Raw genomic sequence first — 25152 nt, forward strand, 5'->3', positions numbered from 1 at the left:
CCTCGGTAAGGACTTGTCACTACATTTATAAAAAGTTAACATACATACAAAGCGAAGCAGCGAAATCTGGCAGACTGATCCTACAACTAATGTCTCGTGGGTAGCTTTCTTTTGCGAAAGAGGCTTGTAGGCGCAGGAACATCTAGAGGAGGGCAAATTGCCTCCTCCTTTTTTTCTTCTTTAACAGCTCCAGACTCCTCGAGTTTCACCTTTGGAACATCTTCCCCACCAGAGTCTGCTTTCACGCTGTCAGGGGCAGGCTCATCGGCTGCCGGTTGAAATGCTGCACGTTTCCATGCTATCTTCACCTTCGCATCATTAGTTAGCGCGTCCTGAGCATCCGCTTTGATATTGTCAACGACAGTCTTCGATGAAGTAGGCTGCGGTTCCATCGACTCCTCTTTCTTCACTTTCAGCTTGATAGGTATAAGCCCCGGGTCATATATTTCTCCCAATCCTATGTCAACCGTCTTCTTCCTCAGCTTGAAAACACGTTCGTCCTCGATCTCGTCCACCGGTGCTTCACGTTTCCTGTCATCCATAGAAGACCCTGCTATCTCTCCGTTTGCATCCTCTGATACGCTTGGAACCTCACTCCGTATCGGCGCAGGAGACGCCGATGTATAATTTTGAACGTACTGCCATTCTCCTGCAACACCCATCGTCTGCCTCATATCTGCCTCTGCCTTAGCTCGCTCCACATCAGGATCAACATATCCTAGCGATGCAGCCGTCGAGTAGTTGGCATACGGATTGCTTGGTTTTGTTGGAGGCTTCTTCGGCGCAGGTGCTGCAGCGGGAGCACTACGTGAAGACGATGATCCGACTCCTCCAAGTCCAGCACCTACATCTTGAGCATATGCAGCGGCGGCGACCTGAAGCGTGAATTAGTGAATATATATGCAAACTAGATATCAACGCACTTTGCTAATCCTCTCCATTTCACGCTTCTCCTCGTCCCTATCCTTCACGGCTTTCTCGCCAGCCTTGTACAGCCCGCGCACAAAGCGTTCGACATTGCCTTTATGGCGCATTCCATTCTCGTGGTGCTGCCTAGATGGAACATCGTCTGCTATATAAATGTTACAATACTTGCAGTGGTAACGTTTATGCGACACCCAGTATTCCGACATGGAAGATCGCGGTCAAGCTAAAGTGCCAACACACCGTGGGACATGTGACACCGCACATGTCCCACGGTGTGTTGGCTGACCGGAATGAGTGTCGCATAAACGTTACTAGCTCTCTTTGCACCTAAACCTAACCCTCAAGATCTATTATGCACGTGGGTTTTTCTTGCAGGATTTTAAATACCCTAGGGTGCTGGGTTTCATATGTATACACAATATTAGGATGACGGAGTTTAGAACAGAATTACGAAAAGGTTTAGGAGGGGTGTGATTCGCTTATATAATATCTGCTAACCCTTAACACTCAGGTGAGGCAACGCAACAGAGCCAAAGTGACAGCGGATGAGCCTGAGCTCCCCTACAAAATGTACTATGTAATTCGCACAGATGCTTAAACAAGATTTAACTACTAGCATACTTGAATAATGATATACCTTCTGCAACCACTTCGTCACGCGGTGAATATCCTCGTCAACAGATATAAGGTTGAGCCGACGAGGCGCTGTAATCCAACTTTAAGTTCTCGTCCTGCCAGGCAAACATGACATACACACCACTGAATTAGTGATTGCCGCAAAGGAAAGTATAAATATCAAATATGCCTTCGTCCGTGATACGCCTGCATCGGGATTGAAAGTATTTGATGGATCGGAACCAGAGAGAATAATGAGCAAGAGTACGCCCTGTCAGGGAGACATCTCATCAACACAGTGTAAATTTCGATTCGACGGACTCACATTCGACAACACCCAAGCCAACAGTACCTATGAAATGTTAGCATCCAGGTCTTAAATCGATGAAATCAACGCACATTAGTTCTGACGTTGGCGTAGTAGTCGATAGCTGCCATCTCTCGCTCTCGCTCCGTAATTATCTTACCCTTGTCGTTATTTGCAGGTTTCCGGTATTTCAGGTTGTCAATTGACTCCTCGTAAATACCATTTACGTCTGCAGCTTCGGCAAGCATAGCAATATCGACTTGAGAATGAGAGTCTTGTACTGCGGCACCGAGGTCCGCGTCTGGAACCGCATCTTGTTTCGTGCCCCATGATATCTAAGACGTGGTCAGATTACTTCTGACTAGTGCAGACTGAACCTACATCATCGAGGTTTGAAAACGCGTATCTTTTGAATGTGTTAGTGTTTATTACGCTCAAAATCGAGTCAATAAAAGACGACATACATGCTCAAGATGTTCATGTATGTCGGACTCAGTAGAAGGTATTGCACGAAGCTGGTAAACATATGCCATGGATCAAACGCCAGGAGGCTGCTAAGGATATACACTACGCGGATCAAGGTTGATCACAGGCGAAAGGATAACGTAGCAAATGATACTGACCTCCGTAAGTTATTGCCACGCTCAGAAGGACCACGCCTCCACCAGCCTGGCTATATGAAGCTATACCACATAGCACAGATGCAATGATGAGGTAGACCATCAGGACCGCGAGGAACAACGAAGCTAGAAGGTATTTGCGATGAGCCCTGTCTAGATGTCAACATCAACACAGCTTGAACGTCAAAAGAGACATACGCTTTAGGCTTGTTTCCCATGGACAGGAGGAAGCAAGCGATGATTATCGAAGCCAAAAAATACTGAACTACGGCATTGAAATATTTGATGGAGGGCACACCAAAGGAATTGGCTTCTAATGACGAACTCAGGACAACCTGCAAAAACGACTCAATCTCTGCACCGATCATAAATGACCTCGAAACTGACGAAAAACAGGTAAAAGTTTCCCTGAGACTTGTGAGTCAGCATTTCATCCGGGCAACTATGCAATACTTACAATTCCAAACCATGAAAATACTATGTTGATAATATTATAAACGGTCTCGATCATGAGGGTCACCTTTCGACTGAAACTGTGGCCAGACTGCATAATTTGCCCTACGTGTGCCACAGCATATACGGCTGCAAAAAACGAGCCATTCAGCCATCGACGACGCTGGCTGATGAACTCTGGTAGCGCATCTGGCACGTCGGTTTCACCAATGGCACCCTTGACATACTTCAACACCCTGTTAATACCGACCAGTTAGGAGTGCGAAGCCGTGACAACTTGGGCGTTACCAGTTCGAATTTGCTTTCGCTATGAGCTCAAAACAAAGGATACGCTGGGGGTTGAAATAATCTCAGCAAACAGCATCATCCGGAAGCAGGGAGGCATACATCTTCTGCCAGATCTGCACCAGAACATCAGAGAAGTTGCAAAAGAAGCCTGATGCAAAGACATACACATGTTCGATGTGAATATGTCGGTGTCATGGCCATGAAGAACTTCCCCTTTGAAATAGGAAGCTAAAGGACCTGTTCCGTCCTTGTTATTTGCCAAAGCGATATACCTGTGTAAAGCTATAAGAGGCATTGCTGATAATTGACGATTCCAGTATACCTATAAGCAGAAAAAGCGCCAGGCTGTAGTGGCATCAATTACATCATTCACGGTAGACTCGATCCATTAGCATACCAGGACACTTATGTAACCGAACATGCTTTCTGTTGGCTTATCCAAAATATTGCTAAGCTTGTACTCGAAATTTTGAGCTGCGACTGGAAAGACATTGGATGTTAAGAAGCAACATTATCAGATGAAAGAAACGTCAGACCTAGGGGATTCAGCAGGTACTGCCAGTTCTTGCCTTTGTATACTGCGATTTCACCACAAGCACCACCAACGTTTGAGTTAACGTCGAATGTTTTCCACAACCGATATATACTATTATTGCCTGGGCGTGTGCCGACGTCGAGCAACACGCAGATATTGGGCTGAGGATACAGTGAGTTTTACACTGTTTTTTATGATATTATCACTTACCTGTAACATGGGTGCAAAGGCATTGAAGAACCATCGATGACTATTTATCTTTTTCTGGTTCTTCTCCTTCATGCAAAACATAATTTGCGTTGGTACGATGCCCTTATCTGGATACTTGAAGTGAAGGTTCGGATCCAATGCAAAGGAAGTCGTGTACTCAAATAGGTGCGCAGTGACTTCCTTGTCGTTAACTTTGTTCTTCATGTGATCTCCAGGCTGGTAAACTCCAAGGAGCGTCAAACAGTCAAGCACACGAGGGTGAACCTTCTTGCGGCCATCCGCTACAATACAAACGACAACCTGAAGGGTATGAGAAGAGTAAAGCAGCGTGAACAGCGGATAATCACCTTTTTCCAGGCATCAGGTCCCCATGTCTGAGAATTCTTGCGCGAGCCAAGATGTGCTATATTGCGCATCACTCCATACAAGGTCCTACAAAAGAGAACCTCGTCTTCCTGCAATAACAGGTTCAAGAAGTAGATGTCTAAATCACCCTTGACACTCACGTTGTACATAGTGATAACAATGAATAACTCAGTTGTGCGGCCATTCTCGTTCTGTCGTAGAAAGAACTTTTCTTTTTCGAAATCGTCGGGATCGCAAGTGACCGCTGTGTACCGCGTCTTAGTCATCTCTGGTTCCCCCCTGTAAGGGAGGACGAGCTTTGGAGGTACATTAAGGTCTACGACGAGATTGCCGTTTGTCAGTTGCACCCGTTTCTTTTTCAGGCGTCTACGAACGCGGCCGACGGGTGCAGGTCCAAAGTGACGAGTTTCGACAGGTGTCTCTGATTCTTGATATCCAACTGAAGCATCAGGTGTCTTTTCGCCGTCGTCGTAGTACTCTGCGGTGCCGGGAGCATCAGCATACCGCGAGATATCATACTCGTCATTGTATGATGACTTCTCATCTTCATAAGGGTTATACTCGCCAGCTTGAGAGTATCCCGTATAATGAGTGTTGTTATTTGAATCAAGTTTGTAGTCTTCATCCATGAACGGAGTTGGCGACCGTGATCTGGGGGGAACGTAGGAGGAGCGGGTAGAGTTACCTGATGCATATGCTTCTGTGTCGTGTTGGAAATGATCGATGGAGGTGTTCAATGGCTCCGTGCCATAATTCGAATAGATAGTGTGGGTAGAGCTGAAAGGAGTGGCGACGACGTGTTCATGTGATGTATTCGAGTGTGATTGAAGGAGCCCTCGTGCAGGAGACAGTTGAGCGTACGGAGCTTGCTGATGGGTGTGTGTGGAAGCGTAGTGGTCTGAGAAAGGGTCATGACCCTGAGAAGACGCAGGTCCATCAGTTGTGTATGAGTCCTCGAGATCCAATGTTTCCCCAGTCATGATCGTTGGAAGTAGCTGCCCTGGTTGATACCTTTCTGGAGGCGGACGAGAATTAGAGGAAGGAGATCTGTTTGTTGCAGCACTTTTCTCGAAGTGTGCTTCACTGATTTCGTACACGGTCAGAATGTGACTCACGTAGTATGCCGCTAGGACATTACCTGCGTGTATACTCGTGCGAATCAACTGGATGGTGAATGAGCGTGTCATCCACTTGTTGATTGATGGAAGCATATGACGCGTCCACACTACACATGTGCATCAATATGTTCTTCGTTTGTCAGTGCACTGAGCACTCACGAGTTGTTTGGATTTATGAATGTTTCTTGATATTCTGCATCCTCGCGGACGTCTTCTGATATGCTTGGCACTGGTTTTCTACGCGAAGTTGCGCGCCTCATCCCTGGAGTCTTGAGTGGTCGTTGAGCTGTTAAATCAAAATGCGTGCTGCGGTGCAAATGTTAAACATGAACGTTCAAGGACGATGTAACAAGATGTAACGCGGTTGTGACAGGTTCATGTCGCGTCGTGGTCACGTGCTCGTAAGTAAGGCACACTTGATGTAGTCACTTCATTCCAACTTCAGCTTCATCATTGAACCACGCGACGTCTTGAAAAGCAGCCACTGATTTTGACTCTGAAATGACGGATCCCACGCATAAGGGTTTGTCTATTCTCTCTGTGCTTCATAATAGAATGTAAACCATTGCTCAGGGCCAGCTCAAAGGTGCTACCTTGCTTCTCGATTCGTTATGAACACTCATCTTTCAGGATTCTGCTCGACAAACACCACCTGAATTACGTGTAAGTGAATTGATCATCTAGCACCCGCAGAGGAGGACTTCAGACTGTCATCAATACACTCTATTGAAAGTCTATTCGAGCATTTCGTGTGCATACGCGTGGTGGCTAGTCAATGGGTTCTCCACGCAGACTTCTATCAATATAAATCTGCCCTCGAAGCTTACCAAATGTCCGTGAAATTTTTGACAGATATCTTTTGACATGATCGTCCGACACAGCATCAAGCTGCTTCTGCCTTTCCGGACAAAACCATCTGAATGCAGCATCATATACCTCGCGCAATAATCCACTAAAGGCTGTTAAACTGCTGGAACAGGGCCGTGATTAGCTGTGGTCAAAAAGTACCGGAGATCACCTTGCTTGCAAGGTCATATGGTATGCGACGAAATGGTGACTAAAATCTGCAAATAGACTTTAGGCTTGTGGAAGTTCAAAATATGTGGCACTCAGAAAGTCTTCACACGAGTAGACTTGGAGAATAAAGTCTTAAGCTTCGAACAAAGTAACTTGTCGAACTAAAGTGTGGGTAAAAGATCAACTACAGAACTAGTAGACATTTGTGGGCTTGGCGCCGGAATACTAAGGACTAAGACGGTTGGATTCAGAGATATATCAGAAGGAATTATGTTGTGCATCATCGTCTAAGCGGCTTTTGACGAGCGTTACATCAGGCCACTACCTCGCTTGGCATCATCAACGACGATTTACGCACAATTCATGCATCGGGCTCTACTTATTTCTGAAGTCCTCTCGGAGATATTTGCGCATCTGAATGAAAATCGAATTGCTGGCAAGAAACCGTCATCCCTTGAGGCACTTGCCAGGACATGCAAGGCTTTCCACGAGCCTGCAATGGATCTACTTTGGGCTGTTTTGGATGGAGTAATACCACTGCTAGGCTGTGTAGCGAGGCTACATCGATTGATATATTCTAGCGGTTCAAAGGTCAGTCCGGACTTGTCGTGCTTATTCCTGTTTGCTAGCTCACTGAACCTCCAAAAGCGACTCACCTGGGACTGGTCTGAAGGTGTGGACCCATTATCTGCGCATGAAGCCCATCGTTTTCTGGAACACGCCGCCCGTGTGCGCTCACTATCTATATCATGCAGCGAGGATCTTCATCTTTTCGCACTCCTCCCCATAGAGACATGCATGTTCCCGAGACTGCTGTCACTAACCTTTTTAGTCCGACGTCTTCAACATAAATACTTGTATCTCTTTCTGTCCCCTGCCCTACGCCGTTGTGTCCTATCTGTCGTTACTCCAGAATTGAAATCTCTTGCAACCCGTTGTGCTGCCTTGGAGCACTTATCTGTCAAGACTCCTGAATGGGGACAGCAGCCAGTAGATGATCGAATCCTTCTATCTGACACTGTCCGTTTGTGCAAGCGGCTTGTAACTCTGTCCTGTCTACCTCTCGACTGGGCGGCATGGAAGCACCTCTCCGACCTCCCTAGCCTTCTCAAAGTGTCAGTCCGTGAACTGCGCAGTGCCTTTCGTTGGTCATTAAACAGGGACATCGTCAATTTCACGCACTTCCCCAACGTCACAACTCTTTCTTTTAATGTCAACACGGCTGCATACGCTATTACAGTCATGCAACACTCAGAATTCCCCTCGCTTAGAGAGTTTGAGGTGGTTACCGATGTTTTGCCTTGCGTAGAGGCTGAACAACTCTTTTCCGCGCTATCCCAGTGCAAAGCAGAGCAGACTCTTGGACATATTGCCATAACCTCCCTTTTTCCAAAAGTCTCGAAGCCCTCATGCGACTCTTTGGCCGCAGTCACACAGCTTCTTTGCTTCACCCACCTCCGCACTGTGCGGCTCAATCTGCACCACTGCATTGACATTGACAACGACCTTCTTTTGAAAGTTGTGTCAAGTTGGCCGCGCATCCGCTCGCTGGAATTAGTGGACTCGAAGATGCTACCCGCAGTTACATTACGCGGACTATTCGCAGCGCTCCGTCTATGTCCCTACTTGCATACATTGCGCACATTAGTGAACGCCGCGAATATCGATTTCGATCCTGCAGCCGAATCATTCCAACATACCACCCTGCAAACATTGGACTTGATCCAGTCTGATGTAACGGATGCTGAAGCTGTCGCTCACATCATCTTTTCCGTCCTCCCTTGCGTTGACCGAATTCGAACCCGGAAAGACCCTAGGCACGGTACAGTCTACCAGACAAGATGGGACGAGGTCAACAGGCATCTCAAAGATCTTAAATCTTCTGAGGTTGTTGGCGGCGATATCACAGGAACAGTCACGGAGTCCTGAGTGTGGGATGCTCCGAAACTGTTATCTGCCCAAAATGCGCTGTGTTTCAACGTTGCGCCGAAGTACATACATGACGATTGGCTCATGCGTTAAGTATAATTGTTGCCTAATAGACCTACTGTTTCGCCGCTACAGAATTGTGGCGGCAACAGCATCATGATGTGCGCAGTTAACTGCATCATCGGTTCAGCGACACTCGTTTTCCTATTTCCCAGAAGGGCCTCGACATCAGACGTTACGCGGAAGTCAATTGCCGGGTCGCAGAGATAAATACTGTACATACATGTTTCCTGCCAGGACCTGGTTTGGTGATGCGGGCACAGGCTGCTCGTCGTCTAACAGCCAGACATTTTAAATCCAGGAGTGGACATCGTCTACCATCGTCATCGAGACAGTTGAACGCCTCCGTACTCCACTCCACTGACTCTAATATTGCAATGTACCCAAAGTCTACACTTCCTTGAAGCACCGTCCGTACTCCTTAATGAACCGATCATAAGATAGTCATTAACATCAAAGCATCCACTCCCCATGTATTGCCTAATCAACATTTTTGACCAGGGCAATAATTAATCAGACCTAATAAATATCCTCCCATCTTTGGTCACCGCGTCGCCAAGTGTCCTTATTCTTCCGGTTCGTAGCAAGATGGTACGCAAACGTCCCAAGCTCATCACTGGACTTGAAGTTTTAGCTCTGGCAGGAATGTTCTCAAAGTCAACCTGGTAGCCCATCAAACGTGTCCTGCGCTTCTTGTTGGTGCTCTGGGAGAGCAACGCGTCCCGTACTTGGCTTAAAACTTTGGAAATCCTACGTGAAGATGTTTGCTTCATAGTTGGAGTCTCTTTCTGTGTGACGTTCTTGTTCCTCTTGCCGTTTGGGGCGGTGGCACTTGCTTTTTCGTCTTTAGTGACAGGTCTTGCGGGCCCAGGTTCCACCGTTTCGTCCACCACAATTTTCCTGCGCTTGTGAGAAGCGAGTGGGGACGAAGATGTGGGCGACGCCCGTCTTCTTTTGCGCGTCTCGGATGTCTCGTCAGGCACTTCTATAGCTTTGCCTTTACCCTTCCGAGAGCTCATGAAACTAGGTGCCTTCCAAGCCTCTGCATCATGTGAAGGGGCCCCGCTTGTTGGTTTTCCTGGAGGTGGGGAGGTTGTTCGGCGTGTAACGGAGGGTATGACTTCGGACTGGGATAGTGAAAGACTAGAACCGGAGAACAATGAATGCATAGACAAATTGGAGAGTTGTGGTGAAATATCTCTAGTAGGTTTGTGTCTATCCAATGGATCTTCGGGTGCTTGTGATGGTGTGGTGTGCACAGCAGCGGGAATCTCGACACCATCGACCGCGTCAACATCCATCGTATCAAGATCTTTAACCGTTAATCGTTGGAGGACTTGGTGCACATCCGGATTGGTGTCGGATGGTTGATGATCGCCATGGCCAAGTTTTTCATGGACGTCCCAGTTGGCGACACCCGGAGAAGAAGCACGATCACCACCGCAATAGCTCTCGAGTTGGTCACCTGGAAGCATCAGCAAAGCTCCACGATCTGTGCCTGAGATGCCCTGTTTGACGGCAGCGGGTGTCGACGTTGGTCCTGGCTTGAATTCTTGCGTCAGCTGGGACGGAAACGGGGGTCGATGTGACTGGGATTGGGAGAGTAGTTGTGACGGAGGTTCCGACTGTGGTTGAGATTGAGACTGAGATTGAGTTCCCGAAGTATCAGAATTGGGGACGAGAATCTGAGTTGGACCTGAGTGATCAGCTGGTAACGGCGGCACACCAGGGCGAGGAACTCTTCGTTTTATGTTTCTAAGAAGGTGCATAGGAAATGTAGAAGGTGGTGGAGGTACAGGGGACGAATCTGAAGGGGATGAAAGAAGAATTGACCGTCTGATGCGTTGCGCAGGTGTGGGTGGGCGCAGGGGCGAAGTAGTAAGGGGTGTAGATGGTTCGTGAGATGGTCCATGTTCCTCTACCGAAGCTTCTGCATTTGCACGGTCATTTAGAGGATCTTCGTTTGTGTCGTGAGCTGGAGATGCCAGGACTCCAGTAGGGCTTCCGGGAGCAGATGAAGGCCATTCTGAGGATCTGGGTGTGGTCTGCTCATTTATGTCTTGATCAGGTGTACGTGTGCGTGTGCGCGGCGGGGTACAGGGTCGAGATCTTGCGACTGTATTTCGTTTGTCTTCAAGTTCCTGCTGATACACTTTAATTGCGATAAAAGGCTTACCAGCGATCACAGTATCAGGAGGTACACACTCTCCGACAGGCAAGTGGTCCATTTGAGGTTGTTCTACGCGTAAATAAAGCGTATGATAGATGTATTAAGCTGCAGACGTACCACCAGCGAGCGTTTGCACCTTGTCATCAACGCGAGGCTTCACTGTAGCCGTCCAGATGTCTTTCTCGGCATGCTAATAGACAGTGGTTTAACGAACAAATTCTCACGAATTCTTCAGACTTACTGTCCAGCGCTTGCGATATTCCCTCATGTGATCGATCTTTTGGATAGGACGTTCTGGCGCGATATGAGGTGGATTGTGTTCTTGTTCTCGAGCCTCAAGCATGGGATGTGCCTCTACATGGTTGGTGACTGGAGAGATTTCCTGAAGTTGCAAATCTGCTTCGTTCTGTTGAGCACGCTTTAAAACGTCCCTATTATACTTCAAAAAGTATTCGTGCAAAGGTTTAATGATACTCACCCACCATCGCCACCTCTTCTGAGTCCGCGGACCCATGCCTTCACTCGAGAGTTCATTTCAACGCCCTGCGGGGAGCCGAAAACGCCTGTTCCAGAGCCAACAAACTTAACAACACCAGCTTCTAGGGCTATATGAGGTTCCTCGCTCAAATTCGAACGATTGTTGCCGACGGGAATTCGTACAAAGATGGGGCGAAATTGCCCTATAAAAAAGATGGCATGTTTTGCTTCTGTGAGCCTTCGACCTTGCAAATCCCTGCAGCAATACATCAAATAGAAGTTGACAAGAGCCAAGCATGAAACTCACTTCATATATTGCAACACGGCGTCTTTAGTGAAACAAACTGGAATACTGTATTCCTTGTCGGACACTCTCCCCCATATTGCTGCGTCTGTGTTGTATGTTAAAAACTGCAGCAGTCAGTATTGAGCGTACAAAATGAACATAAATACGTACTTCGAGTACTTGAACTCTCTTCTTCTTGCTAGGTGAAATGTTGTCGAGAGGGACATCAGCAAATGACTTTCCATAAGTTTCGGCGACTTTGATGATATACTGCGATATCCATTGCATAGGAATGGACTCGGACATTACGACGCGAAAGGTGTCGGTGTCCTAGACTCCTAGGGGAAATTGACTGAACAAACAAAACGCGGTATGTCACGCGTGTTGTCACCGAATTTTGTCACGACCACAGTCACATGGCCATAGTAATCTCATACTACTTCATGCCAGTGAATCATGATGTATAGTCTGTATCCATTACGGTTGCCAAATCAGTAGTAGTGGGACGTGATATAAATGCAACCCTTCGCGATGAAGACTCCGTGAGCTCTCGCACGTTGTGACACGCCCTGGCAATGTCTGGTTTTCACTGGGACTTATCTCTGGGCCCCTCGGCATTTCAGATCGGCATGCTCAGAGTTGCTGTCAGATAAATGTAATAACAACAATTTGATCAATCTAGAACTGTATACTTCCTCAGACTTTCTGGTATAGCATCTCCTAACCCCTTCGACTCTAGCCACTTCTTGGAGAACAAACGGCTCTGGTATCGATGTGCACCATCGCACAGTACAGTTACAACTTTGGAACCTGATAGGTAGAATTGAGCTTTAACATAGACGATAAAATGTAGTTGACCTCTGTACTTACCCTTGCCTAGCTTTTGAGCAAGTTCCACAGCTGCAACGGCATTCAGAGCCGACGAAGCACCTATGTACAAGCCTTCACTGTCAAGCAGTTGGTACACCATGGATATCGACTTCTCGTCTGGTATGTGCAGAGCTCCCGACAGATCGTTGACAAAAGTGCCCAGGTTATTTGTGACACGACCTTGACCAATACCTGTGTAGTTTCATAATAGAATGTTCAGCCATGAGTACTCTAGATGGAAAAGTCTAACCTTCTGTGATGGAACTTCCGCCACGCTCGATGAGTTGTCCACCGCTAGAGATATATTTGTATAATACACTGCCAGGCGGATCGGCGAGCCATATCTGTGTCTTTGGGTTCTTTTCCTTCAGGTACTTGCCAACTCCAGCCAGAGTGCCACCAGTGCCAGTTGAGCATATAAAACCGTCAATGTCACCCTTCGTCTGTTCCCATATTTCGGGTCCAGTAGAGATATAGTGCGCGTATGCATTGGCAGTATTGTCGAATTGGTCTGTCCATATGGCATTCTCCAGCTTTTCAGCATACTCCTTCGCCTGGTGGTTATAGTTCAATGGGTTCTCGTAGGGAACTGCAGGTACTGCGTGCACTTCGGCGCCGAGCATGCGGAGAAGGTCAATCTTCTCTTGGCTCTGAGTCCAAAGCATCAACGAAGGAGACAGCAGCTAGGTGATTGGCTTTACTTCACCTGAGTGTCAGGCATAAATATAACACACTTGTAACCCTTGGCTCTACAGACATGGGCAAGACCGATACCAGTGTTGCCTGCTGTACCCTCGACAACGGTTCCACCGGGTTTTATGCTGCGTACATCGTTGAAGTCAATACTTATTACGACATGTGCTACTGCCACTCACCGACCTTTCTCCTCCGCATCCAGAACTATGCCAACAGCAGCACGGTCTTTAATGCTGCCTCCAGGATTTTGGAATTCAGCCTTTCCATATATCTTGCTTCCCGTCTGCTCCGAGAGCGTCTTAAGATAGATCTGACCATGGTGTTAAAGGGATTCCACTGTCATCGCGCGGTGACCTCCTCACCAATGGTGTATTTCCCACTGCACCGGTAAAACCGTCAACAGCAATGTTGCTCGTCGCAAATCTTCTAGTTTGTTGTATCATAGTCCGTCGTAAAGCCAATAACATGATGAGTCAAAGAGAAAGACAATGATGCAAATGAAGTGGAACACACTAGTCATACATACTCCACGCAGGCTTGAAGCGAGCACGCCATTCAGAGGTCATCCTAGTCATGTGTCCCTGACATCCTGAGTATTAAATAGTGAGACTTGACAAGTGAATCCAATTATATGCGGGTTATCGATATCCTCATTGCTCGCTATGCCCATATGGCGAATTATACGGTAATCATGTATGAAGAGGAATGTTTCGTCACATCAAAAGAGCAAAACTATCCATTAAGATGCAGAGGTAAAGACACCTGAAGAACAGAGAAGCGCTCAAATGAATCTAGAACCGAGCAAGAAAAAAGGGCTGGGCTGAATGAAGAGGACAAGCTCAGACATAGAATAGGTAGTATGTCATACATGCAGAGTCGTGCAGGCCATAATAGAGAGCATAATGTGGATGTCAACGAGACGAAGACAGACTTGGATCGAAGTAGGGCGGTATGGACGGGGGTATCAAGGTCTTGCGTATCTGCTGCATCGTTCATGGCTGGCGTTTCTTCACGTTCTGATTCAGCCATTGAAGACCTTCGAACAATCCTTCACCCGTCGTGGCACAACTGCGGCACATGGAGTAAGCAACGTTTTCCTGGAGTATATGGAATGCTGACCTTGGGTGAACATACCAAGAGCGATCCCTCATGCGGTGGAGGCCCAATTTTTCTGTCACCTCGGCAGGTGACATAGCTAGAAAACAAATGAGTCTTTACCCAAAAGTATAGAAATGACTCGCTGTACCTCCGGGAAGATCCTGTTTGTTCGAAAACACGAGCAATAGACATTCCTTCATCTCTCTATCACTCAGTATACGATGCAATTCCTGCTTTGCTTCATCGATTCTCTCTCGGTCTTGGCTGTCGACGACGAATACAAGCCCTTGAGTGCCTGTGTAATAATGTCTCCACAGCGGTCGGATCTTGTCCTGGCCTCCAACATCCCAGACATTGAACTTCACATTCTTGTAGGTGACAGTCTCCACATTGAAACCGACTAAACGCCCACCATGAGTTTTCGAGTTGACCCATATTATGCGGGTACTTACCTGTAGGTATGGTGGTCACGGACTGGTTCAATTTGAGTTTGTAAAGAATAGCTGCGGCCCAATGTTCAACACGGCAAGAGAACAACAAAGTGAGCTTACTTGTTTTCCCCGCAGCGTCAAGGCCAAGCATCAACAACCTCATCTCCTTGTTGCCGAACAATCTGCCTGTTAGACATGCCGTTCAGTGAAATTACACACGATAGACATCATTTTGACCACGCCGAGGCCAAAACACTTACCGAGTGCCTTTGACAAGTTAGCTCCCATGATGATATATAGATTCGAAGGTAAAGAGCGACAGAGGCGGATTTAGTGCCACAAGCAATGGTATTGAAAGACTGAAAGCAGGCAAAGCAGGAAAAGGAACGCTTGAGGTAAACACACGCCATTTCAGACCCCGAACACCTCCTTGCCTTGTATATTACGCTTCGAGTGATGGAATGAAAAACCGCTTCTGATACACACTATATTTCTAGTTTCATTCGTGCTTCCTGACCGGAAATGTGAAAGAACTTAAAAATAAGGATCAAGTGGCGATAGGACCACGGCCAGTGTAACGATATTATCAATAGTACAGTATTAATGTAAGAGTCCAGACTGATGGATGCATACAAGATGGGTATATCCTACTAAATTACCAGCATGATAAGAAATCTAACCCGCAGCAACTCCTGGTGATGGCGTCTGACTCTGGCTGAACACCTTTAGCCACCCATCTCCCATGTCAGAACGCAGGGCTTGCATCCGCGCTCGATAGAGCTCTGCATCTCGTATCTGACTCTGACTCTGACCCTCGTCTGGTGGATCAAATACCATACCCGCTCTTCGGTGGCCCGATTTACCATTCGTTGAATGTGGATATGGTATACAAACAGTCGCAGATGGTGAGCGCGGCGAGCTCGCGGGGTCAACAGAGATCCCTGGCGGTACTACAGTACCTCCTTTATTCGAGGAATAAGGTGGACCATCTAAAGCACCGTAACATAAGTCTGGCGAATGGTGAATATCTAAAGAAGCGCCTCACCCATTCCATCCACGGGGGCCAGGTCGACGATGCGCTTGATCTTCCGTTTTCTCTTCCCTGCAACAGCACCTGTTAGCACAGGAGAACCACAAGACGGAGACGAGGGTCCAGATAGCGGAGTGCCCATGACATCATGCATCCCTGTCGAAGAGGGTGCCATCGCCTTCGGACTGCCTACTGGTACGACAGGTGGGGAGGGGAGAGTCTCGACCGTGTTTACTGATAACGGCTGGTCAGACAGTGATGCGCTGAGACTGCGTTTCTCATAAAACCCTGGTGATGCTCCATCGAGCTTGATGCTCTTGTCCTCCTTCAGGAAAAGATCAAAGCATGCGGTGCGATAGTTGTCCTCGTACTCGGTGAGCGGATTTCCTTCAATCCATACCTCCATGATGTTAGGTAATGTAGCCAATCGCCCAATCTCAGCGCTCTCCTCTATATGGTTTGAGCGCAAGTCGACGCGCTCTAGCGCCATTAGACGCTCTAAGCCACAAATAGATTCAAGCCGGTTGCGAGAGAGATTGATGTTGAGAACTTGGCCAAGGTGCGTGTAGATCCCGAGGACTGAATCAATCATGTTATCGGAGAGGTTGAGGGAGACGAGGTTGTGGAGAGTAGCGAGACCATGCGGCACAGACACGAGGAGGTTAGACGATAGGTCAAGATAGCTAAGCGAGGTGAGGTATGGTAACGGGTCGGTGGGAAGAAAAGTTAGAGCATTATCTGCCAGCGACAAGTGCTTCAATAATGACCATTTATAGGGCGAGAGGGGAGCGGCAGGTGAAGGCACGGGAGGTGTTAAATCGTCTTCATCATCTTCGGGAACAGATTCAGGTAGGCGAGTACTCTGGAAAGAGCGTTGTGAACGAGGTATGCGTCTACTTCTCGAGTCGCTCGTAGTACCATCTCTCCGAGCCTGGTCATCCAACACGGCACCAATAAAGATATCTGTGACGTCCTCCAGGCCACTGCGCTGGACTGTTAAACTCCGCAGACTTTCCGCCAGCCTATCCCACCCAAGTAATGTTCGTGGGTCTATGTCGATGCACTCCAAGGTCTGAATATTCTTAAATGCATCCAGTGGGAGTGCATTCTGATTGGGTGGTTCATCTGCGAGCTCGGCGATGACTTTCGGGCCCGGTGCCCTAATGGATAGAGCAGGGAGCTTTGTAAAAGAGCTGTAAATATACTTGAGCTCCGCGTCTATGGTTTGCGGCTCCTGTCTTCCCCACCACCCTACTCCAAGTGACAAACCAGATACGGCTGAAAGGGATGAGCGAAATGACGCAAGAGACAGCGTGTCGGAATTGTCAGAATCAAGGTACAAATCGATGTGCGTATAATGCATCGGCTTTGAGGGATTGTCGACCCTCACATCTAATGTGCCAACATCAATTCCAAGTGCCTCTAAACGCATAAGGATGTAAAACAGCCTGTGCGTGTCGATAGTAAACGTGACAGGTTTCGGAGGAACAGGTGATGGCGCTTGTGAATCGTAAGAAAACCAACCAGCGAGATTGAAGACAGAGGTGTTATTGGCAGAGTGCCGAGGCTGTATGCGCCTTCGTCGGACGAAGCCAGCTTCTGCTAGTCCCATCTCATTGTTTCTGATGAATGTCGAGATTCTGCGCAGATAATCATCACCTGGCTGTGGTTCCATGATGACTACAGTGAGTAGAAAGATAGGCCTTACGACCAGCAGGCAGGCAGCAAGCAAGGGAATTGTACCGGAAGCCTATTTGAGTAGGACCCCGTGTACTGCATTTGTGATATAACGTCGTGACAACACATCATCACAAAGCGTGACAAGATAGTAAAACGCGTCAGTCTGCTCTTGAAGCTCAGATCACCATCGGTAAGACATCGACAAGCTCAAAGACCGAAATTCGATTGTAGCCGTATCAGATTATTAATTTTCCATCATGAAGTTAACGATAAAGACGCTCCAGCAGAAGATATTCCAGGTGCGTAACGTCACCTGTTGTCTTTAACAATCCCTTATGCGAGTAAAAGCTCGAAGCCGAGGGGTCAGAAACCATCGCAGATCTGAAGCAGAAGATATCCAACACACAGGGACACCCTGTAGAAAGCCAAAAGCTCATATTTTCTGGTACAACTTTACCGTCATTTCGCAGCATCACAGTATTCATCCAGCAACACAGGCAAGATTCTTACAGATGACAAGACGGTTGCGTCGTGCGAGATCAAGGAAAAGGACTTTTTGGTATTGATGGTTTCAAAGGTTTGCAGTGGTTTCCACCTGCCTCAGATTCCAAGTTTACCTCGATCGTCAGTCTAAACCTACGCCAGCTCAACCTCCCCCGGTAATTGCCTCGGCATCAACATCGACGCCACAGCCAGAGACTACCGCACCCGCCCCGGCAGCACCTCAAGTTCTAGCATCAGCACCAGCAGCACCAGCACCAGCACCTGTCGCGCCATCTGCCCCTTCTGCTGCCCCCGCAGTAACGGCTGACGGCAGCTTTTTGACTGGAGAAGCACTCCAGTTGACAATCAGTAATATGGTTGAGATGGGCTTCGAACGTGAACAAGTCATTCGTGCGCTGAGAGCCAGTTTTAACAACCCTGATCGTGCTGTCGAATACTTGATGACGGTAGTTCAATACCACACATTTTGTTTGTCTGATACTTATTTAAACTACAGGGCATTCCTGCGCATCTCATGCATGAAGCAGCAGGTCCCGCCGCGCCACCAGCGCAGACGGGAGGTGTAGCACCCACTACTCCTGCCGCACCTGCACCCGCCGCACCCACAGCCCAGCCTGCCCCAGTTGCCCCAACTGGTCAACCCCAGAATTTGTTTCAAGTTAGTACCCTGATTAATTTTTTTAATTGGACTTTAATCCACGCAAGCGTAGCTTGCGCAACAACAGCAGCAGCAGCAACCTGGTGGCAGAGGTACGGCAACTGCCGGTGTGGGAGCTGGAGCTGGTGAAATTGATCTAGAGGCCCTTCGAAACCACCCCCAAGTTCAGCAATTGCGTCAGCTGGTCCAAACTAACCCAAATCTGCTTGCGCCATTAGTTCAGCAAATTATGGAGCAAAATCCACACCTTGGACAACTATTGGAAAGTAACCCGGAAGCATTAATGCATTTGCTTAATGGGGGTGACGATGCTGAAGGCGATGGTGTTGTGCCACCCGGCGCACAAGTAATACATATTACGCCGGAGGAGCAGGCTGCGATTGGTCGTGTAAGTTCGTCCACACGCATTCTGAACTTGCGCTTATTATACGTGGTTATAGTTGGAGGCTTTGGGTTTCTCGCGCCAGAAAGCTGCTGAAGCATATCTGGCGTGCGATAAGAATGAGGAACTTGCAGCCAATTACTTGTTTGAGACAGGTTTTGATGATGATGAGGACTAATGATGGACTGTAACGTGTTTGTGAAGTTCTTTGCATTGTTATGGTTCATGTAGTAATTCAAGGCTGATTTAAGCTGGATGGAGTTGTGACCCTGCATCAAAATGACCTATTTATTGTTGAAGGAGTGCTTCAGCTCGCGGGGTGATCAGAGAATAGGCGTTTCTGGTATAACCGAAGTACCTTAGCCCTGCCTATTAAGCTTCAGTGTGTCCAAGTCAACCCGCGGAGTCATAATGCAAACATTGTACTATAGACAGCGTGTATTTTACCGCGTGTGAACGTTGTGAATTTGGATAACGTACGAGCAAGACAGTATCCGCATGTTGTTGTGGTGTGTTGCTTGGCCGCCTTCTCGTCCTTCATCCATCCTCTCTTTCCTTTTCCCCCAGCATACCCAAAGCTTTTCCAATACCGCAAGCATCATTACTGTCATTCGGTTTGAAAAGTTACCAACTATTTTTACAGCTTGTTCTAGCTTTCCATCCCATGGCATCTCAAGACTCGCCACCAGCGGACGACAAGGACGTTCAGACGCGCGAGCAGGCGTCTCAAACGCCAGCCATCGGGAATGGCTCTACAGGCGTAGACACTAGTGCGCAAGCGCACGGGCAGTCACCTACATCGTCTTCGGAAGCGGACAAGGATGTTAACCCAAACCCTTCTAACACCGTTTCCACCTTCGTTTCACCAGCCGAACGCGAAACCGTGAAGCCTAGTGAAAAGGAGAAAGACAAGGACAAGGGTTCATTAGCTACATCCCAGACCCATCCTAATACAACTTCTACAAGCGCTACGTCTAGCACCGCTCGTCGATTTTCTAGGAAGGTCAAACCTGCGTCAAAAACCACTAAATCTTCAACTGCTTCGTCTAGCTCTGCACGCGAGAAGACTACTTCCAATAATCATTCTAGAGACGAGAACAGGTCTGTCAGAGGTTCTCAGAAGAAGGAATCATTCATCGTCAAACTCGTGCGCAAGCTTGTGCCATGTGTTGCTCCCAGCGATCGTACACATGCGATTGAAGTTGATGTCGACGACGCCACGCAACACAAGGCCATTGGCACTGCTAATGGTGCCTCAGCGCCCGTAGTCGATACCAGTGCGCCCACCGAAAAACAGGTTGAAGTCAAGGAACAGGAACGGGAAAAGCCAAATCTTGTGGTAGAGGTATCCCCTCCTGCAGCAGAAACCGACCCTGCAGAAATCGAGGTTATTGTGCCCCCTACGCCAACCAAGGCTCTCCTCCCAATATCTGAAACAGAGGGGATGACCAGCGGAGCAGTCCAACCTCCAGGATCGACTGGTGCAGACATTCCCCCTCCCTCACTATCAACTCCTGTAGATGTATTACAAACGCCATCTGCAGGCACCACCCCACACGCTGGAGACACCTCGCATACAGCAACCGATTCAGAAGGGAGTTTCACTGACGAAGAGGGTCACGGAGAACCGGAAGAGCCCGAGGTAGAAGAAGGGGAACCGATGGAGGAAGACGATGAAGATGCTCTGATCCTTAATGGAGGTGCAGGTATTCCGATAGGGCCTGTGAGTTTTTTAATACCTCTTGATGACGCTAAAACTGATTCGGTTTCAAAATAAGGATGGCGAATTGCGCCCGCTCCTGCCACCAATAGCGCCTCACCACGTGGGGCGCAAGTGTCTCGTTCTCGACTTGGACGAGACCCTTGTACACAGCAGCTTTAAGGTGGACTTTTCGGTGTCTCCATCTAGTGGTGCTTCTGACACGTTTTTTGGCCGCTCTACAGTCCATTCAACACGCGGATTACGTTGTTCCTGTGGAAATTGAATACCATTGGCACAATGTGTACGTGATCAAGCGCCCGGGGGTCGACAATTTTCTGAAGAAGATGGGCGAAATTTACGAGGTGGTGGTCTTCACTGCTAGCTTAAGCAAGGTTCGAAGGGTTTATTTTTATCTCCTTGATATTGTCGACTGATTTTTATCGTGTGCAGTATGCAGACCCAGTCTTAGATAAGCTGGACATTCATCAAGTAGTGTCGCATCGACTATTCAGAGAGAGTTGCTATAATCACAAGGGGAATTACGTCAAGGTAATGGAAGCATCTTCCTGTTCGTTTTGTTGCTAACTTGCTCTATGTAGGATCTCTCCCAATTGGGCCGTCCTATTGCAGATACCATCATCCTGGACAACTCTCCAGCATCATACATTTTTCACCCCAACAATGCGGTCCCTGTCTCATCGTGGTTCAATGACCCACATGACACAGAACTCACCGATCTTTGTCCCTTCCTTTCGGACCTTGCCGAAGTGAGAGATGTTCGGGGCGTCCTGGATGGCGGTCTGTAGGTGTAGTGGGTATATGGGATACGAGGAAGAGGAATATTACAGAAGAGCAGTAGGCTCGCGAGCACAAATTCTCTTGAGTGTTGTGATGCTGGTCGGGCTCTTCTGTTTTTTTTATAGGTCAATGCAATGCACGTTGTGCACCACCCCAAGTTCTATCGCATCCTTGCTCTACGTCTCGATGGCGCCTTTGGCCGATTATGCGATCTTTTCTCTTTCCGCATTGCTCTTATCATGTCTCCCTTCACCCATCCTGCATCTGTTACGATTTCCCATGCCCGATATACCCTACATATCTAACATGACTCTCAACGCCCAAGTGTATTGGCAAAACTTTGATGATGATACCCTTTGTCTTCCATCCCACTCCACGTATGTTCTTGCATCGAAACTCTTCCACGTAATCGCTTCTGTGTTACAATTTGACATTATTGCCCCGTTCTATTATTTTTTGCTCTGTGGCTGGTTTCATATGAAGTAGCTACTCTGGCATTTTCCTCGCACACTCTTCCCTGTCTTCCTCCGTAGTATGGTCGCATGCCTTCATGGTGCGTTTCTTTGTTCATTTCAGCTCTCGACCAAGTATCTGACCATCTCCAGGCAGTTTTTCTCCCATTCATGGATGCATTCATACACGTCGATCGTCACTGGCAATCTCCATCTTGCGACTAAAAGTATCGCGATACATACACCTCATTTTTTACTCGCGTCGCTGTAGCTTAGCATTTTCCTTGTTTTATTGAATGATTATTTCACTCGGCGACGCACCACTTTCCTTCCTTCTCTTTCTTTTTCCCTTAAGCTTTCTTTCTATCTTCCTTACACACAAAAGCACGAAATCCTGACGAACTTCTATGATGATGTTACATATTCACGATTATATATTATATTTCACCCGCTCTGTTGAAATCGTGGGACGCGACTGGTTTTCATCACGTGAGCACTCGCGACGCGGTTGTCTATATAATTAATGATCACGCAGCGTGAATCACAATCGACCAATGAATATTTGAATGTTGATGCTGTGATTATAGATGAACGTTTTTTAACTGGTTATAGACTTGCAGGTATGTAAGGTCGTTTGCCAGATGCATGTTTCACAACTTCAGTGCACCATCAGGCTCGGTGGTCATCCTCTCCTTGCCAACTTTGACCATGCACCCCTCCTCCAGTGCAAATACTGATCGCCATCGCATAGCCACCTGCCAGCGATCAAAATGTCCGGCCGGACTCGTACTGTGGAGGCGAGCACGAGGAATAGATGGGTAACTTATATCATTAGTAGTTTTATATCGATTCATCCTCATCAAACATTCGCATCTAAAATGACTAAGGTAAGCCTCATGCTGGGGCATTTGTGAACCTAAGGCTAGATAGTGTTGGCCGACATAGGGGCGGAGTACTTCAATGGATGTGAATTGAAAAAGATCAGATCTGACTCGCAGGCCGTTAGTGACTGTTGTAATCAGTAACGATTAATGGTTGCTCTTAGTCTAGAGACTTCCTGGACTCCGGAGGGTGAGAATGTATGTGAGAATCCATGGAGACAGAATAAAGGGAACCACGTGCACTAGCAACATCATGGGGCTTTACTTTCGAACCAGCTGTCATTGAAACCTTCAACCTATCCAAGCCCGTTCCAGAAAACACTTAGGATAAGAAACGAACGATGGGAGGAAAAGTGTGAAATATGCATGCAAACAAAAATGATGGAAATGCTAAGGTTCATAGAATAATGATTCTTTGCAGTAAGCAAGAAGGGTGTTACAGTGGAGTTAGAAGCTTGATATAGAGAAATTCGCAATGAAACGACGACAGGCTGGTATCATAGGAAAGAAACAATTCACGGTCTGGGCTTTCTCCAATCCACATTTGAAACGTACGTCGACGATCCAACAGGGTCGCGGCGCAAGATTTTATCTGTTTTAGCACTGGTCTTTTCATCCCACAGTTTTTGCCACATTTCTGTCTCTGTTTCGCGCTGGAGAGCTCTAATAAATTTTAAGAGTGATGTTCACTGCAGAAAAATCAAATTTAACCTACCACAACAGCAGGTCTCGTGAGATTCCGACGTGCCACCGTGGTTTAAGAAATATCGGTGAATTGTAATCTGTCGAAATCCGTACTGTATTGTGGCGAGGGGATGGAGTAACTATCACGGTATAGGTAAGTGATAGCGTTATAACATATACAACACAAAGCTCACCCCTACAAGTAAATCGACCACAAGTGAATCAATCTGATAAAACGCTGGGAACAAGTCGGATATTCTGCAATGCTCGGAGTGCCAGGAAACATACTCCCTTATGGCGCTCGTCGACTTAAAGAGCGTCTGGCGAGGTGGTATCAGTAATATAGCGACTAAGCAAGACGCAGCACGTGCCTTATGGTTCGGCGGCCAAATAAGCTGGTACAGGACACATCCGAACGCCCACCAGTCTACGGGCGTCCCATACCTTATAGAATATGTATTTTTCTTGTTGGGCAGGATGTCTGGCACCATACAATGGGTAGTTCCCTTGAAGCTTGACGAATAATCCCATGATGGATTGAGGAGTTGCGGGTCGTCGTATAAATGAGCCCGAAATCAGCAATACGCACGTTCTGTCGCATATTGACTAGAACGTATTCTGCTTTTATATCACGATGGGTAAAGCGTTGATGCCACGTGCCTTCAAGGTCGGAGTGGTGAGACATCGAAAAACTAAGGACTAAACCTACTTACTAGTTGCGCGCTCCACCTGCGAGCATTCTGGACGCAGTATGCATATCCCTTCAACATATGATGCGATAAATCATATGCCATCAAGTCCTGAAGAATCGAAAAAAATTGAAACAGCTCAAATAGCGCATAGGGGAGAAGCGCGTACCATAACCAAACAAACGTTTTTCTTCGTCTGAAACGACATTTCTAATTCCATAAGGAACATCGTTGCAGGACAAAACTCCCTCGAGCATACAAGACGCTTGTATACCTCCAACTCCATTCGAAGACTTTCGTCCATCTCCTGAAGCCGGTTCTTCCTAAAAACCTTGAGACACACCAAGCGGCCCGATGCTATGTCTTCAGCTGCTATAGCTGTGGCAAAACCTTCCACTGACAAGCGGCGCCAAGCACGAAAGGGACCTTTCACGTATGACAGTTGAGGGAGTCGCGGGGTGGAAACCTCTGATCTGCCTGGAGGATTGGCCAGCTCGAAGTGAGAAGGGTGCAGAGAGTCAGGGTGATTTGAAGTCGGTTCTGCTGTGTTAGTATCCTCTGCGATCTTAGAGATGGGAGGGATGGGGATGGGGAGATGCGTGATGTCGGGCACGTCGGGCAGAGCACTCGATGATTGGGGTACTGATAGAGATGAAGGAGTAATCGAATTCAGAGCAGCCTTTAGGCCTAGACAGCGTCGATCACCAGAAAGCATAGTGATGACTAGTGATGAGGAGAAGGAGGAAATGATGAGAAGAAGGGAATGAGTAGACGTACTACTTAAATAGTTCCTGATAGGACCACAACGCTTCTTCAAATAATAAGCTGTGCGTGCCAACTTCTGATTGTCTGGAAGCAACCACAGCGTAAGGTGCGGTGGTCAGATCGTGCCACCGGTGTCGATTACGAGGGTGACTGGCACAAGGGGGGAACTTGTGGAAGGGTACAATGATCAAAGCATGTTGCTACCATAGTTGATGCCAATTATCGGCACGCGACTGGATAATTCAGTACCCCAACTAAGTATCAGCGCATTGTGACAGTAAATTGGCACACATCACCAGCTGCAAAGACCTAAGCGGATGGTATCATTATCCTTTATCCTTGTTGAACTATAAACAAAGGTTGAAACGCCCTTCAACTTTGAGAATGAGTATTAATTTGCTTGTGGCTGTTACCATGCTGATACTTTACCTGTTTCTCAGGCAAAGGCAATGAT

The 25152-nt window shown here is 47.5% G+C and overlaps 10 protein-coding genes across 10 annotated transcripts; 3 read left to right on the forward strand and 7 right to left on the reverse strand.

Annotated features, from left to right (window-relative positions):
• Nucleotides 1-86: 86 nt before the first annotated feature.
• Nucleotides 87-1133, reverse strand: EDB93DRAFT_1086793 (uncharacterized protein; the record flags this gene model as incomplete). Its single annotated transcript, XM_041445998.1, has 2 exons — nucleotides 87-875; nucleotides 924-1133. The coding sequence occupies 2 exons, from the start codon at nucleotides 1131-1133 to the stop codon at nucleotides 87-89; spliced, it is 999 nt and encodes a 332-aa protein (XP_041306905.1).
• Nucleotides 1134-1581: 448 nt separating this feature from the next.
• Nucleotides 1582-5301, reverse strand: EDB93DRAFT_1241055 (glycosyltransferase family 2 protein; the record flags this gene model as incomplete). The annotated part of the gene is made up of 18 exons (XM_041451828.1): nucleotides 1582-1632; nucleotides 1685-1813; nucleotides 1868-1894; nucleotides 1942-2184; nucleotides 2231-2255; nucleotides 2314-2416; nucleotides 2473-2618; nucleotides 2668-2804; nucleotides 2857-2877; nucleotides 2927-3158; nucleotides 3211-3271; nucleotides 3376-3482; nucleotides 3533-3555; nucleotides 3608-3690; nucleotides 3747-3906; nucleotides 3956-4255; nucleotides 4303-4410; nucleotides 4462-5301. The coding sequence occupies 18 exons, from the start codon at nucleotides 5299-5301 to the stop codon at nucleotides 1582-1584; spliced, it is 2796 nt and encodes a 931-aa protein (XP_041306906.1).
• Nucleotides 5302-6687: 1386 nt separating this feature from the next.
• On the forward strand, nucleotides 6688-8669 carry EDB93DRAFT_496801 (uncharacterized protein). The gene has a single exon (XM_041456563.1). The coding sequence runs from the start codon at nucleotides 6820-6822 to the stop codon at nucleotides 8383-8385; it is 1566 nt and encodes a 521-aa protein (XP_041306907.1). The 5' UTR covers nucleotides 6688-6819; the 3' UTR covers nucleotides 8386-8669.
• Nucleotides 8670-8810: 141 nt separating this feature from the next.
• On the reverse strand, nucleotides 8811-11736 carry EDB93DRAFT_496756 (uncharacterized protein). Its single transcript, XM_041456562.1, has 6 exons — nucleotides 11550-11736; nucleotides 11400-11503; nucleotides 11094-11348; nucleotides 10857-11046; nucleotides 10733-10805; nucleotides 8811-10684 (listed from the first exon to the last, which is right to left on the reverse strand). Exons 1-6 carry the CDS (start codon nucleotides 11682-11684, stop codon nucleotides 8955-8957), a joined length of 2487 nt encoding a protein of 828 aa, XP_041306908.1. The 5' UTR covers nucleotides 11685-11736; the 3' UTR covers nucleotides 8811-8954.
• Nucleotides 11737-12051: 315 nt separating this feature from the next.
• Nucleotides 12052-13411, reverse strand: EDB93DRAFT_1086773 (pyridoxal phosphate-dependent enzyme beta subunit; the record flags this gene model as incomplete). The annotated part of the gene is made up of 6 exons (XM_041445996.1): nucleotides 12052-12188; nucleotides 12249-12440; nucleotides 12499-12898; nucleotides 12955-13069; nucleotides 13124-13254; nucleotides 13307-13411. The coding sequence occupies 6 exons, from the start codon at nucleotides 13409-13411 to the stop codon at nucleotides 12052-12054; spliced, it is 1080 nt and encodes a 359-aa protein (XP_041306909.1).
• A 114-nt stretch (nucleotides 13412-13525) lies between these two features.
• Nucleotides 13526-14869, reverse strand: EDB93DRAFT_496823 (ADP-ribosylation factor family-domain-containing protein). Its single transcript, XM_041456564.1, has 5 exons — nucleotides 14734-14869; nucleotides 14495-14659; nucleotides 14191-14442; nucleotides 14064-14139; nucleotides 13526-14012 (listed from the first exon to the last, which is right to left on the reverse strand). Exons 1-5 carry the CDS (start codon nucleotides 14759-14761, stop codon nucleotides 13937-13939), a joined length of 597 nt encoding a protein of 198 aa, XP_041306910.1. The 5' UTR covers nucleotides 14762-14869; the 3' UTR covers nucleotides 13526-13936.
• Nucleotides 14870-14992: 123 nt separating this feature from the next.
• EDB93DRAFT_1207248 (leucine rich repeat domain-containing protein) lies at nucleotides 14993-17247 on the reverse strand. Its single transcript, XM_041450999.1, has 2 exons — nucleotides 15519-17247; nucleotides 14993-15462 (listed from the first exon to the last, which is right to left on the reverse strand). Exons 1-2 carry the CDS (start codon nucleotides 17176-17178, stop codon nucleotides 15149-15151), a joined length of 1974 nt encoding a protein of 657 aa, XP_041306911.1. The 5' UTR covers nucleotides 17179-17247; the 3' UTR covers nucleotides 14993-15148.
• A 60-nt stretch (nucleotides 17248-17307) lies between these two features.
• On the forward strand, nucleotides 17308-19158 carry EDB93DRAFT_1150489 (UV excision repair protein Rad23). The gene is made up of 8 exons (XM_041449677.1): nucleotides 17308-17482; nucleotides 17532-17628; nucleotides 17681-17760; nucleotides 17813-18133; nucleotides 18184-18345; nucleotides 18398-18733; nucleotides 18786-18921; nucleotides 18979-19158. The coding sequence occupies exons 1-7, from the start codon at nucleotides 17441-17443 to the stop codon at nucleotides 18903-18905; spliced, it is 1158 nt and encodes a 385-aa protein (XP_041306912.1). The 5' UTR covers nucleotides 17308-17440; the 3' UTR covers nucleotides 18906-18921; nucleotides 18979-19158.
• A 233-nt stretch (nucleotides 19159-19391) lies between these two features.
• Nucleotides 19392-21235, forward strand: EDB93DRAFT_1251219 (NIF-domain-containing protein; the record flags this gene model as incomplete). Its single annotated transcript, XM_041453126.1, has 5 exons — nucleotides 19392-20450; nucleotides 20506-20610; nucleotides 20672-20821; nucleotides 20880-20978; nucleotides 21029-21235. The coding sequence occupies 5 exons, from the start codon at nucleotides 19392-19394 to the stop codon at nucleotides 21233-21235; spliced, it is 1620 nt and encodes a 539-aa protein (XP_041306913.1).
• Nucleotides 21236-23815: 2580 nt separating this feature from the next.
• Nucleotides 23816-24779, reverse strand: EDB93DRAFT_497001 (uncharacterized protein). The gene is made up of 3 exons (XM_041456565.1): nucleotides 24103-24779; nucleotides 23958-24044; nucleotides 23816-23904 (listed from the first exon to the last, which is right to left on the reverse strand). Exons 1-3 carry the CDS (start codon nucleotides 24646-24648, stop codon nucleotides 23869-23871), a joined length of 669 nt encoding a protein of 222 aa, XP_041306914.1. The 5' UTR covers nucleotides 24649-24779; the 3' UTR covers nucleotides 23816-23868.
• Between the last annotated feature and the right edge of the window lie 373 nt (nucleotides 24780-25152).

Source organism: Suillus bovinus, assembly GCF_016758785.1.
Source record: "Suillus bovinus strain UH-Sbo-P2 chromosome Unknown EDB93scaffold_34, whole genome shotgun sequence".
Lineage (NCBI taxonomy): Eukaryota > Fungi > Basidiomycota > Agaricomycetes > Boletales > Suillaceae > Suillus > Suillus bovinus.